General features: G+C 41.5%; 1 protein-coding gene across 2 annotated transcripts; it reads right to left on the bottom strand.

Moving 5' to 3' along the window:
• Positions 1 to 997: 997 nt before the first annotated feature.
• LOC120409021 (elastase-1-like) lies at positions 998 to 11,391 on the bottom strand. 2 transcript variants are annotated; one of them, XM_039546354.1, is made up of 7 exons: positions 10,993 to 11,391; positions 9,637 to 9,746; positions 8,501 to 8,556; positions 7,983 to 8,077; positions 5,308 to 5,588; positions 4,086 to 4,249; positions 998 to 1,193 (listed from the first exon to the last, which is right to left on the bottom strand). In XM_039546354.1, exons 1-7 carry the CDS (start codon positions 11,214 to 11,216, stop codon positions 1,017 to 1,019), a joined length of 1,107 nt encoding a protein of 368 aa, XP_039402288.1. In that variant the 5' UTR covers positions 11,217 to 11,391; the 3' UTR covers positions 998 to 1,016. The 2 variants fall into 2 exon arrangements, with proteins under 2 accessions (XP_039402288.1, XP_039402289.1); XM_039546355.1 differs by lacking the exon at positions 8,501 to 8,556 and having other exon boundaries at positions 10,993 to 11,153.
• Between the last annotated feature and the right edge of the window lie 373 nt (positions 11,392 to 11,764).

The following is an 11,764-nucleotide window of genomic DNA, read 5'->3' as shown; positions in this document are numbered from 1 at the left end:
AGAACACCGGCACCCGCAGCCTGCAGCCCCGGAGTTCTCTGTCCCCGGCAGGCATGGGGCCACAGCTTCTCTCCCCTGCTGGGCACTAGGCAGGCGCACATAAATGCCCTGGCGAGTGCCATGGCGCCTGTGGGCACCGCGTTGGGGACCACTGGCATAGATAAAGGCGTGAATAATATCTCACCACTCCCTTTTCACTGTAGTGATGTTAATTTGCTTACTGGATGAGACTATATGAAGATTAATGTTTTAATTTAAAAATCAAAGCTACACCCAGAACTGGAGACCAAGCACTTTGCAGAAACAACTCCATTGTCTTCCTGCTTTCTCCCCAACCTCCAAAATCTCCATTCACCTCTCCCCATCTTTTAATTATTTTAGAAGGATCTCTCTCTCTCCCCCCTCTCCCCTCCCCCCACCCCCCAAGCAACTTCAAGCCTATGCCCCATATATTATGGAAGGAGAAATGTTTTTCAAGTTTCTTAATTAAGAAAATTGCAATATGGTAGCTCATCAAATCCCCATAATAGACACAGGGCTCCTTTACTTAATCACTGAACAAATCACCTGACAAGGGACACTGAACTGTTAAGTATCCTGAATTTCTTTTTTAAGGATGTCCCATGATTTGTTGTTGCCTAGTGCAGCCTTCAGTATTGTCTGGTGTACAGCCTATTCCTTTTGATCAGCACTTGCAGAAGAGAATAGAGGCATGGAGAATTAGAGTTTGTGGTCTAGGAAGAAAAAATGTCAGAAAGAAGATGGGGGACTGAGAAAGGAAAGACACAAGATGAGAAGGCAAAGTGTCTGTGAAAGACAACTAGCAGAACTGTACACCACTGAAAATTTAACCTAGTGATCTGGTTCTCAGGAAAGGGGAAACAAGTGAAGACTACAGCAGATTCATCTATCTTGCCCTCTGCAAAGAGCCTAATTAACCTCAAAATTAGAAATGAAGCCATTAATTTATTTAAAAGATTTTTATTTTTTTCCCACTTAAGTTGTACTTCATGTCTTTACAAAAAGAAGTCCCGGATTCTGGTTGCTTCAATCCAGGAAATATAAGCAGAAGTCCGCGTGAAGACACTGGGTTTGTTCTCCACTTTGCATCCAATAGGCCCAAAGCTAACTACACCATGGACTTCCCACTTTTCTCTTCTAATATGGCAAACCAGTGGTCCACCTGAGTCCCCCTGAAAGAAACAACCATTAGATGGGACTTGGAATTGCAGGAAATTGCTATATATGCCAATGACTTTGTGCTCTTTAATAGCTCTATTAACAAACAGAACAAATCAGAGTTTTTGCATGCTACATAATGCATAAAACACTCCTAGATCTATTTTTAATGGGTGTCATTAAGATATAGAAAAGGATGTAGAGCTCCCCTGGAGTTCTTAGCTCTGAGGCATCTTGCAGTAAGGTCTCCACTTACAAGAAGTGAGGAAAGCACCATGTTTTAGCACAAGGGTTCTCAGACTTTTGTACTGGTGATCCCTTTCACATAGAAAGCCTCTGGGTGCGACCCCCCTTATACATGAAAAACACTTTTTTATATATTTAACACCATTATAAATGCTGGAGGCAAAGCAGGGTTTGGGGTGGAGGCTGACAGCTCGTGACCCTACATGTAATAACCTTGCAACCCCCTGAGGGGTCCCATCCCCCAGTTTGAGAAGCCCTGTTTTAGCAGGATACTCTTGATGAGATTTAGCTGTCAGTTAGAGTCCTCTTTAGGATTACCTAAACTGCACATGGGCCACAGGAACAGCATTTTCTGCCAAGCACATAAGGATATTAGATGCAGACTGAGTCAGCTCCTTGTTCTTTAAAGCTGTCTAATCATTTATTGGATTAAGAAAGTGGATGATTCAAAGATGTAGTAACAGTATACAGTGTGTTTCATCTCTTAAACCATAGGTCTGGATCAAGGCTAGGTTGGTCATTACTAACATCTGATGAGTGTTCAGTGGCCCACATGAAGTGAATTAGTGGTCTTGATCCGATTCCTACTAGAAAAATGTACAGATCACAAAAACCATTTCAGCTGACACTAATATGCCCTATGGTTGGGCAGTCATAGCAGAGAGGTCAAGGACTGCATAGGCCAGGGGTGGGTAAACTTTTTGGCCCAAGGGCCACGTCTGGGTGGGTAAATTACATGCAGGGCCATGAATGTAGGGCTGGGGTAGGGGTTTGGGGGGCAGGAGGGAGTGCAGGGTGTGGGAGGGGGTGCAGTGTGTGCAGGAAGGGGCTCAGGGCAAAGGATTGGGGCAGAGGAGGGGTGCGGAGTGTACGAGCGGGCTCAGGGAAGGGGGTTGGGGGAAGAGGAAGGGTGCGGGGTGTACAAGGGGGCTCAGGGCAGGGGTGCAGGGAGGAGTGTAGGAAGGGGCTAAAGGCATGGTGTTGGGGTGCAGGAAGGGTGCGGGGTGCAGCAGGGTGCTCAGGGCAGGGGGTTGGGGTGCAGCAGGGGTGCGAGGTGCTGCAGGGGGTTGGGGTGCAGGCAGAGTGCGGCAAGGGGCTCAGGGCAGGGAGTTGGGGTGCAGGAGGGGTTCAGGTTCCGCCCCGGTGCCGCTTACCTGGAGCAACTCTGGGGTAGCAGCAGCGTTCATCGGGGCCAGGGCAGGCTCCCTGCCTGCCTGCCTTGGCCCTGCGCTGCTCCCGGAAGCAGATGGCACCATGTCCCTGCAGCCCCTGGGGGAAGGGGGAGGCAGAGGACTCCATGCGCTGTCCCCGCCTGTGGGTACCTCCGCTGAAGCTCCCATTGGCCGCAGGAGCTTCAGGGGAGGTACCCACAGGAAAGGGCAGCGTGCAGAGCCCTCTGCCCCCCCTTCCCCAGGGGCTGCAGGGACATGGTGCCAGTTGCTTCCGGGAGCGGTGTGGGGCCTGCGGTGCCACGGGGGTGGCAATCCCGCAGTGCCACGGGGGTGGCAATCCCGCGGGCCGGATCCAAAGCTCTGATGGGCCACATCCGGCCCATGGGCCTTAGTTTGCCCACCCCCGGCATAAGTCAATGAGACAATTACTTTAGTAATTCTTGAAAGGATGCATCCAGAGAGGGTAAAGGGCATGTTGACAGTACTGTGTAGGGAAGTTTCCACTACAGCTGCTTGTGCTGTAGCTGATCTGTGGGAAGTACAAAGAACTTCAGGATCCAGGGCTACCAATCAGTCACTTTTCACAAGCACTAAAAATTAACACTCCCCAAGTCTGTCCACATCCAAAAATAAAATAAGTTTTTAATTCCCCTTGAATAATGCCTGACCAAAAATCATCATAAAATATATGAAATAATATATTCCTAGAAATTACCTTGGAATTGGTACATATCTTTCACTCATTATAATACAAAGAGATGGAAAAGTTAAATACCTTTAATTAGACTAATCAAAAAGTGATAATACACAAGCTTTTGACAAGAGATTCCTTTGCAGCAGTTTTGGGCATTTTTAGCAACCTTTTCTCTAAGGATATGTACAGCTACGAACATTTTTCCATATACTGCAATAGGCTTAAAATAATCTCTTCCCGATTCTCACTCCCACTCCTCCCCCCCGCCGCCCTTTGCTACTATTGAGATCAGGATACAGGACTAATGCTTAAAATCAGGGCTACTTCCTGTAATTTGAGGCCTCTGGCAATCCTATGCCACTGCTTTAAAACTCTCTCTCTCCAATTGGATAAGGAATGTCCGAACTTTGTCCTACTAAGTACTATGTTTAATCATCTTAATTGCTTTTAACAGAGAAGCTTGCTACTGATTTAATGATGCCAATTTTCTTTTGAGAAAACAGTTGTAATGTCTCCTCAGTAAATAAGTGTATTTAACAGGTAAAAAAAAAACCAATAATAAACAGCCTTTATCCTGAACATGGGAGTACGCCCCTTGAAACTACATATCCTAGCATGCAGTGTGGACCCTTGCATATGGAGATGTATAATCTTCACAGGCCACACACACTTCTCTTTAAAGACAGGGGCAGCAACAGGCCATTTTTTAGAAAGCTACAAACTACGTTACCTATCCTGTACTGAACAGCCTGATGTTTTCATTCATAGTTGGAATTAACAGCTGATTTTCATACCTGACAAGCAGCAGGAGGCTCCCCAGTGTCCCTGAATCCAGCACAGAGCATTGACTGCCGAACTCTGTCTCCCCAGAACTTCTTTAGGCGACATGTACTGTAATCTATGACTGGTAACTTGGCCTGGTTCAAAACCTCAGACAAAGCCAGGTTTTCTTTCCCACCTTAAATAGATAAAATAGATGAGAAAAGGGAACATGAAAAACATTTCCGTTCTAAATATGAACATTTCAAGTGACATGGAATGCAATTTAACAGTATTCATGTACAAGTTACAAGAACTTGGGTCTACCACGTTCCAGATGAAAAGATTCCTACCATTCTACTTTTTTTTCTGATTTGTTAATTCTGATTTTTTGTTTGTTTGTTTTAAATAGTCAAAGGTGTGTGTGTCTATTCCACAAGTATAGTCAACTATGAAACTGCATTTCCCCACAATCTATTGTCACAGTTTGCAGCTGGGAAAAAGGATCCAACTATTCCTTCATCCCTGGGCAGGTCATGGTATGTTGGCAGGGCAGTAGAGGGAGGTTTGCAGTGCTGCTGTCCATGTTATCTGTTTTGCAGATAAGAAGACATCAGTCTCCGGGACTAAAGAGTCTGGCACTTTTCGTGGGCATTAGTTAGAATATAAGCTTTTTGGGGCAAGGACTGCATCACAGATGTTTGTACAGTGCTTAACCAGATTGGAACCTCAAATGTGCTTCCCACATATAAAATAAATAAATACATACGTACATTAACATGAAAACAGGGAAGAACCTCAGAAATAAATCTGAATGGTTGTTGAAAGATTTAGCTGTGCAAGTATTCAGACATGTGGTAGCACGGGCACTAACTGTTACCATATGCCACGTACGCTCTTTGGGGCAGGGCCTGTTCTGTGTTTATACAGTAGCTAGGGTTCTTGTCCTTGACTGGGACTCCTAGGTGCTATGGTTATAACATTTAAAAGAATAAGTCAGTCACCTGTTTCAAGAAGTGCTGTTATACTAGGTACTTGCACTTCAGAAGCAATGGAAGCTATTTGGTTTTCTTGTGCCTCAGCACATAGGAAGGCAACCTGCCTATATTGTTAGGTGCTTTTAAAAGAATCCTTCTCTATATAATTGGAATTTCATAGAGTAACTGGCTAAAAGTTGGTCTCTGACAAGCATGCACCTTCCACAGACTGATGAAGTCTAACCTCTGAACTCATGCTATGAGAAGCACTCAGAAGTACCTCTTGTGTCCCCCCATCCCGTCACCCAACAGAATTGTCCTGGACGTAGAGTGCTGTCTCTCTTGGGCAGGCAGGCATAGCGAATAAAATGGTTTGTTATAATGTCTTCTACAGGCTTGACCAAGGCAATGTCATAATCCAGCTCGTTTAGATGAGGGTAGCGGAAACGCTCATGCCGATAAATTCGCTTCACCCTGTAGACGCGCTCTGTGGATTCGGTACGATTAAGGTTATGCTTGCCCAGGAGAATTCGCCAATTTGCTGCATCTTCTACCTTTCCTCTAAAAAATTAAAATAACATATGGTCTCATTATGTTGAACCTAATGCCCTCTTTTTAATGAGTTTTTTCCACCTGATTATTATGTGCAATACTCCCCACACTCACATAATTGACCAGATGGCTGTTTACCCCAAACTTGCATGACAGTTATATCAAATGTTGTGAGTTTAAAATTACATTGTTTAGAAGTGCAAAATGGTAGCCTGCTGAAATGAGTGAAGGTGTATTTATGATGAAAAATGAGATCCTGCCATAAAAGTAGATTAGAAATTAGTTTAAAGGGTTCTGCTGACACCATAAATGTAAAGAGCAGCTTGCCTAGTATTAACAGCAGCAAAGATACAGTTTGACTCTTCACTGCAGGAGGAACCAATACATCATTATTTATAGCAGGCCTCCATATACAGTGGGAATAAACATATTATAGATGCTTAGGGGGTATATCTATAAAATACAACAATAAAAAGCAGGTTAGTGCATTTGTCCTTCACCTTTGGACATCGCACATGAATGTATAACAAGGTTTTGCATCAAAGATTCAGTACCATTTCTAGTTGACTGGGAAAAAGGAATGAATTTTATACATTTCTTTGGGGTAAAATGCATTTCTCCTGAGTAAATGTGCTTTATACCAGAAACTTCGGCTCTGATCCAGCAAAGTATTTTTTGGGACTATTCCTGTGCTTAAAGATAGATACATGCTTAAGTACCTTGCTGAGCTGAGGCCTAAATGAGGATCGGGGAGAATGGAATTCATTCTCTCACTGCTCTAATTATGGGCAGGACATAGGACTTGTAGCTTTACATGGGATTTCTAGCTACTGAATCTGTCAAGCTTTGCCACTGTGCAGCTTAAGTGGCATGACGAGCTTTACACAGGGTCTTCGCAATAGGGTGAATTTTAATCTTACGCCAAATTACAAACTGGCAAGGAAGTTGGCCAGATATTTTTCAGAAAGTTTGAAGTTTTCTTAATTAGACTTATTGAATAGTTGGAATTACTTATTGTTGAACAAGATCAATTGCATTAGTTTCTATTGTTACTTGTTTTACACTGTATTTCACCTGCATAGTTTCTCTATACTGTATAAACTAAAAACTACATTACAATTATTTTAAAAGGGGAGTTACCAAATGTGTGACACATTCACAGATTATCATGCATGGTACAAGAAAAGGAACACTAAATACAAAGAAAGTTTACCAAGTACAGAAAATAACTGTTCTGTATCATTATATGAAAGAATAATAGTGGTTTTTTGTTTGTTCAAAAACAAGTGTGGAATATTGATCGCAGAAAGCAAGACATTTTAAGAACTGGGTAAACCCATATATTTGCTTGATTTTATTCCTTCTTGCAATGGTATATTTCTCAATCCAAGTAATAAAACTAGAAGTTCTTTTGACCTCATTTATATGCTTTCTTTCAAAATATTTTCCTAAGCAATACCCCATGGTTATAATCTTTTGCATTTTGATGAATTTTTCTTTTGCTATTAACACCCTAATTTCTAGGTTATGTTCCCCAGTTTATATTCCTGAGGGAATTCTGCCCCACTGCGCAATGCCGAATTTTGCAGAAATTAACGTGTGCACAGAATTTCCTTTGCCCCACAGAAATGGGCTGCAGTGCTGCTAGCCACCACTAGGGGCTGCTGGACCAGGCAGAGCCCAGCTCATACATAGAAGACACTGCTAGAAGGTACCTGGCAATTGCAGTTCCCAGCATGCCCTGAGGGATGGAGAGGGCGGTGCGCAGGAAACTCCATGAAAACCTGGGACAGAGCATCAGGCTGTTTCTCCCTCTGGATCCCTGGGCTCTAGGGGGTAGGGAGGCAGGTGTCTGGGCTAGGGGGACACACAGCTGGGCTCTGGGGAGGAGGGGGTTTGGATGTATTGGCAGGGGGAGCTGTGGCTATGCTCTGAGGGGGAGGGGTTGTGGATTACCGCCCCCATCCCATCAGCTGGGCTCTGGTGGGTGGGTGGGGAAGGGGACAGAAACAGGAACTGGGTTGTCATAGGGTTTCTTTACTCGTGGGGGAATTTTTGTGTGTCTGTATTGTTACAGACATACCTGCTGACAGGTATTTTGAAATAAATTATCAAAATAATTGAAACTGGCATGATTATGTAGTGTTATTTTGACAAATAAAATTTGCAGAATTTTAAAATATTGTGTGCAAAACCACCCCACTGTTGTGCACAATTTCCTCTGATCAATTTCTATCAATCTTTCTGATGTGTCTCTTTTCATGGTGGCTCTGAGTCACAATGGCTGAAGTACAGAATACATCTAATTCTGCACTTAATTCTCCTTTTAGTGGTAATAAGTTTACAAAAATATATTCCATAACCTCCAAGAACTCAAGCAAAAACTGCAAATGTAAAACTCACTTCTGGAAGCAGTGGGCAGCAGTGAGAACCCAGCTTTTGTGAATGAGAGTCCCTCCACAAACATGAATAAATTTGCTATTTGTTCTAGTCCAAACCTAGAAAGAAAAATAAAGTTAGAAAATAATAGAAATTTATGTCAGAGGAGGTTTCATTCTTGGGCATATGAAAGGAATGGATGAACTAATGGTGGTGTAACAGTGCCCTCTACTGAGCAATATGTGTTACTAGCTGTTGTGGAAGAAATCTATTTATCCCAGCATTCTTTTTTCTGCGCGTAAAATGATACTAAAGAATTGTTAAGAAAGACCTGTCTGCTAATGCCATTGTGGAATAAAGATGGGGTAGTGAAAACCACTGTTAACTAATAAGCAATAATTATGGAGATATTTGTATGTCCAGACTGCCAAGCCCTCATTATTATGTTTTACTACTGTAATTTGGTCTTTTCTAGCATTGAGGCCAGCCCTATTGCCCCACCCCTCAAGTCTATTCAAAACATTGTTGCAAGGATCATTTACCTTGTTTGTTGTTCTCATCATATCTCCCTCCTCTTTGCATCTCCCTATTGGTTCCTCTTCCAACATTGCAGTAAACACATGGAGGGTAACAACATTAATGTGGAAGACAAGGATGGAAGAATCTTGCACTGAAGACTCCTTTGTGTTTTGTTTGTGAATCCTAACACAGCCAATTATCTCTCATTTTATTTAAACCATAGGATATTATGTTACTTTTAACTTAATTTGCCCGTGCATGTTATCCATTTCCACGTCCAAATTATCAGATGTCAGCCACACTTCAGTTATTGATTCTTTATATATACATCCCATTCTCTTCCCTGACCGAGATTTCTCCTGCAGAAATATACTTTGATGGCCAAGAAAAATGTATCAGTAGTGGAAAGTAGAGGACTATCTGAGTTAGAGGTTCTGGAGAAACCAGTTTAAAAAACTCTATCAGGATAAATGAGAAGAATTCAGTCACATACCAATCTACTTTGTTTAGATACAAAACAGATGATATTACTAATGATGAAAATGTGTTGCTGTCTTGAAGTTCTGTATTTTCACCAATGTCATACAGATATACCCTCCAACCCTCGTCTTCCTATTTCATCCTTTTTGCCTGCGTCTGTAACCAAGTCTTCATTATTTTCTAGGGAATTATTTTCCCATGAAGCTGCTATACAATTCTTGGTTTTAAAATTTATTTTGAAAGTGGCCAGTCTTCCTACTATTAAATATACAGGGCCGTTAAAGAGAGAAAAGAAAATTCACTAGTTGGTTTGAGGGGGATTGGGGTGGCTAAAACCTAAATTAAATGTGCTTTTTGGAAAGTATACTTCAATTCAGGTTTGATGGCTACCTACTGTAGCTCACAAATATTTTACAACCATAAGAAACTCCTTATATTATATAAATAGTTCTTAGACCACAATTCCTTTATTAAAAGCTATGTGAAAAGTATACTTTATCTATACATACATTTTACCATTGACTTCAATAGGAGAAGCATGTGGCACAATATAGCGACACAAGTTACATTTGCTTGCTTGGTTGCACACACACTCTTAAATGTATTATTGACTTCAATAAAAATGTTGTATTGACGAAGAACAGCTAGGTTTGGTCCTCTGTCTAAAGGTCATTGTTACCTGTAATGAGACTTGCCAAGGCCACGAATGTGGCCTTACTTCGTTGCCCGATATAATCCTCTCCACTGTGTTTGGTTGAAAATATGGAACACCACAGTTTGTTGGCCAATCTAAAATATACAGATAAATAAAGGAAGTCTGCAAGATCATATTCTAACAGTAGTAGGCTGATTCTGAAATGGAGCATACAACTCAAACATGCAGAGAATTTGGAAAAATGGGGTAAAAGGACAATTATTAACAATGTGCTGTATTCACCAGCCTCGTATTCATATTACTCTTTTTTGTACAATTATGCATGCATGTATAGGAATAGTAAAAAAGTTAGTGGATTTTAAAACTTCAAATAGATCAATAAATACATGCAAGAGTTTATTGTGGGAGCTTATTAGTTTATACACCCACACCTGCTATTTTCAAATGTCTATGACTACTTTGCTTTTGGGCCACAATTCCTTTTGCTTCTTAATTTACAGATGATTGTTTCTCTGGAATGTGTGATCACTTTCTGTTTGACTACTTTGGAGATATCTTATTTTTAGATGTTTTACTGGTTTTGTTACACATATCATTAATTGGACACATTCTTTTGAATTTGCACTCAGATACCTCAAACTGCATCTCTCAGAAACTTCATATTTAGCATGGATGCACCCAGAAATAGGGACAAATGCCCTTGACAGGTTGAAGCAATGTGAATTAAAAGTACAAAGTTGGGTGTTTAAAAATAGCCCACCCTACATCAGGAGCCTGATCCTCCAATCTCTAGTCACACAATTGGTTCCATTGTGTAAATCAGGTGCATCCCTCAGACAATCTTGCCAGGTGTCAGTGCCGCCACTGGAGTCTCCAAGACTTCCCTTTTAAAACGGGGCTTTCAAAATATTAACAGAAATGGCAACTTCTGACCTAGGAGCAGAAGAAAATGACTTATTTGGGCTTTTAGGTGGGGTTGCTGAACACTTGACCAAACCAAAATCCCCATGGAACCCAAATAGCTCCTTCTAATTTGACCCGAGGTGCCCATTTCACCTCATGGTATTAATTAATTATTATTATTATTATATGATGGTTGGTTTTTTGCCAGTTTCTAGAGAGCAGCCATTAGGGTTTGGTATCATTAACAGTCAACAGTGTTATGGCACTAATAAAGTCATATTTATAGTAGATATCTTGCAGATCTGGAGAAAGGCGAACATTTGGCAACAGAGAGCACTATTAAGCAGGAAAGGAACGAGCTTATCAAACAAGTTTAAGCGTGTGCACAGGATCTGCTGAATTAAAATCCACTGGCTAATGGCATTAGCCTGTTTAATAGTTTTTTGAAAAAACAGAGATTATGTAGTGTCAACTTACCGATGTTCAGGAATTTGGGATGATGTGCATTCTGGAGTGAAGATGCTTGTGCTAAAGAAAGCACTAACAGCAGCATAAGCAAACTGTCTATAATCATTGCCAAGAACTTGATCAGACGAGTAAAGAAGAGAGACTGAATTTTTGTACTGCAGCACAAGTGTCATTACTGAACATGACACTGGAGGGACAGGACCATAAACGCCACTGTTTGTTGTTACTTTCATGATAAATACAGTAAAACAATGCAGGACAGATCAAAACACCAAGGTCTGGATGGTTCTGCCTGTGGTTAGCATTCTTGTTATGCCTGGCTTTGGGAGGGTGGTTCTCATCAGCAGTTTTACACTGGAAGGTACAAACAAAATGGGTGTTTCTGCAAGGTACTGTTGTATGTTTAGGACATTTTGGTCCAACATCCACTTTATGATTAATGATTTACAAGCTCAAATTAAGGAAGCCATTGAATTTTTATTACTTGATAAAAATGAGTGGCAGATCCAACCACTGAGCAGCAGATGGGGCTAGGGAACCTATTTTCTATGAAGTAACACAAACACACTTTAATTCATTGAAAGCTCTTGACCCAGATTCATTAAAAGATGCTACCTTTAACCACATAGGGGACAAAATCTCTTCTTATGAGGCTGAACAGCTTGCAACACCATGTGGTTAATTGTTGCTGGGGTTGCTTTTTTGCCTGTAAGAAAACAGTATGTGGTTGGAAGAGGGTTAAGATTTGTTGGCATCATTTCCTCATTCGTGTTTATTCCCT

Source organism: Mauremys reevesii, linkage group 7 (genome assembly GCF_016161935.1).
Source record: "Mauremys reevesii isolate NIE-2019 linkage group 7, ASM1616193v1, whole genome shotgun sequence".
In the NCBI taxonomy this organism is placed as follows: domain Eukaryota; kingdom Metazoa; phylum Chordata; order Testudines; family Geoemydidae; genus Mauremys; species Mauremys reevesii.
Note: the sequence above shows the minus strand (reverse complement) of the source record. Positions and strands in the feature narration are given on the sequence as shown.

What these genes read in the sequence shown, in the direction of transcription:
- LOC120409021 (XM_039546354.1), bottom strand. Translation starts at nt 11,216, where the DNA reads ATGAAAGTAACAACAAACAGTGGCGTTTATGGTCCTGTCCCTCCAGTG. An exon ending in TGATGAGAACAACAAACAAG is followed by an intron (nt 8,078 to 8,500) that starts GTAAATGATCCT and finishes TTTTCTTTCTAG; the next exon opens with GTTTGGACTAGAACAAATAG. An exon ending in GGGATGGGGGGACACAAGAG is followed by an intron (nt 4,250 to 5,307) that starts GTACTTCTGAGT and finishes TATCTATTTAAG; the next exon opens with GTGGGAAAGAAAACCTGGCT.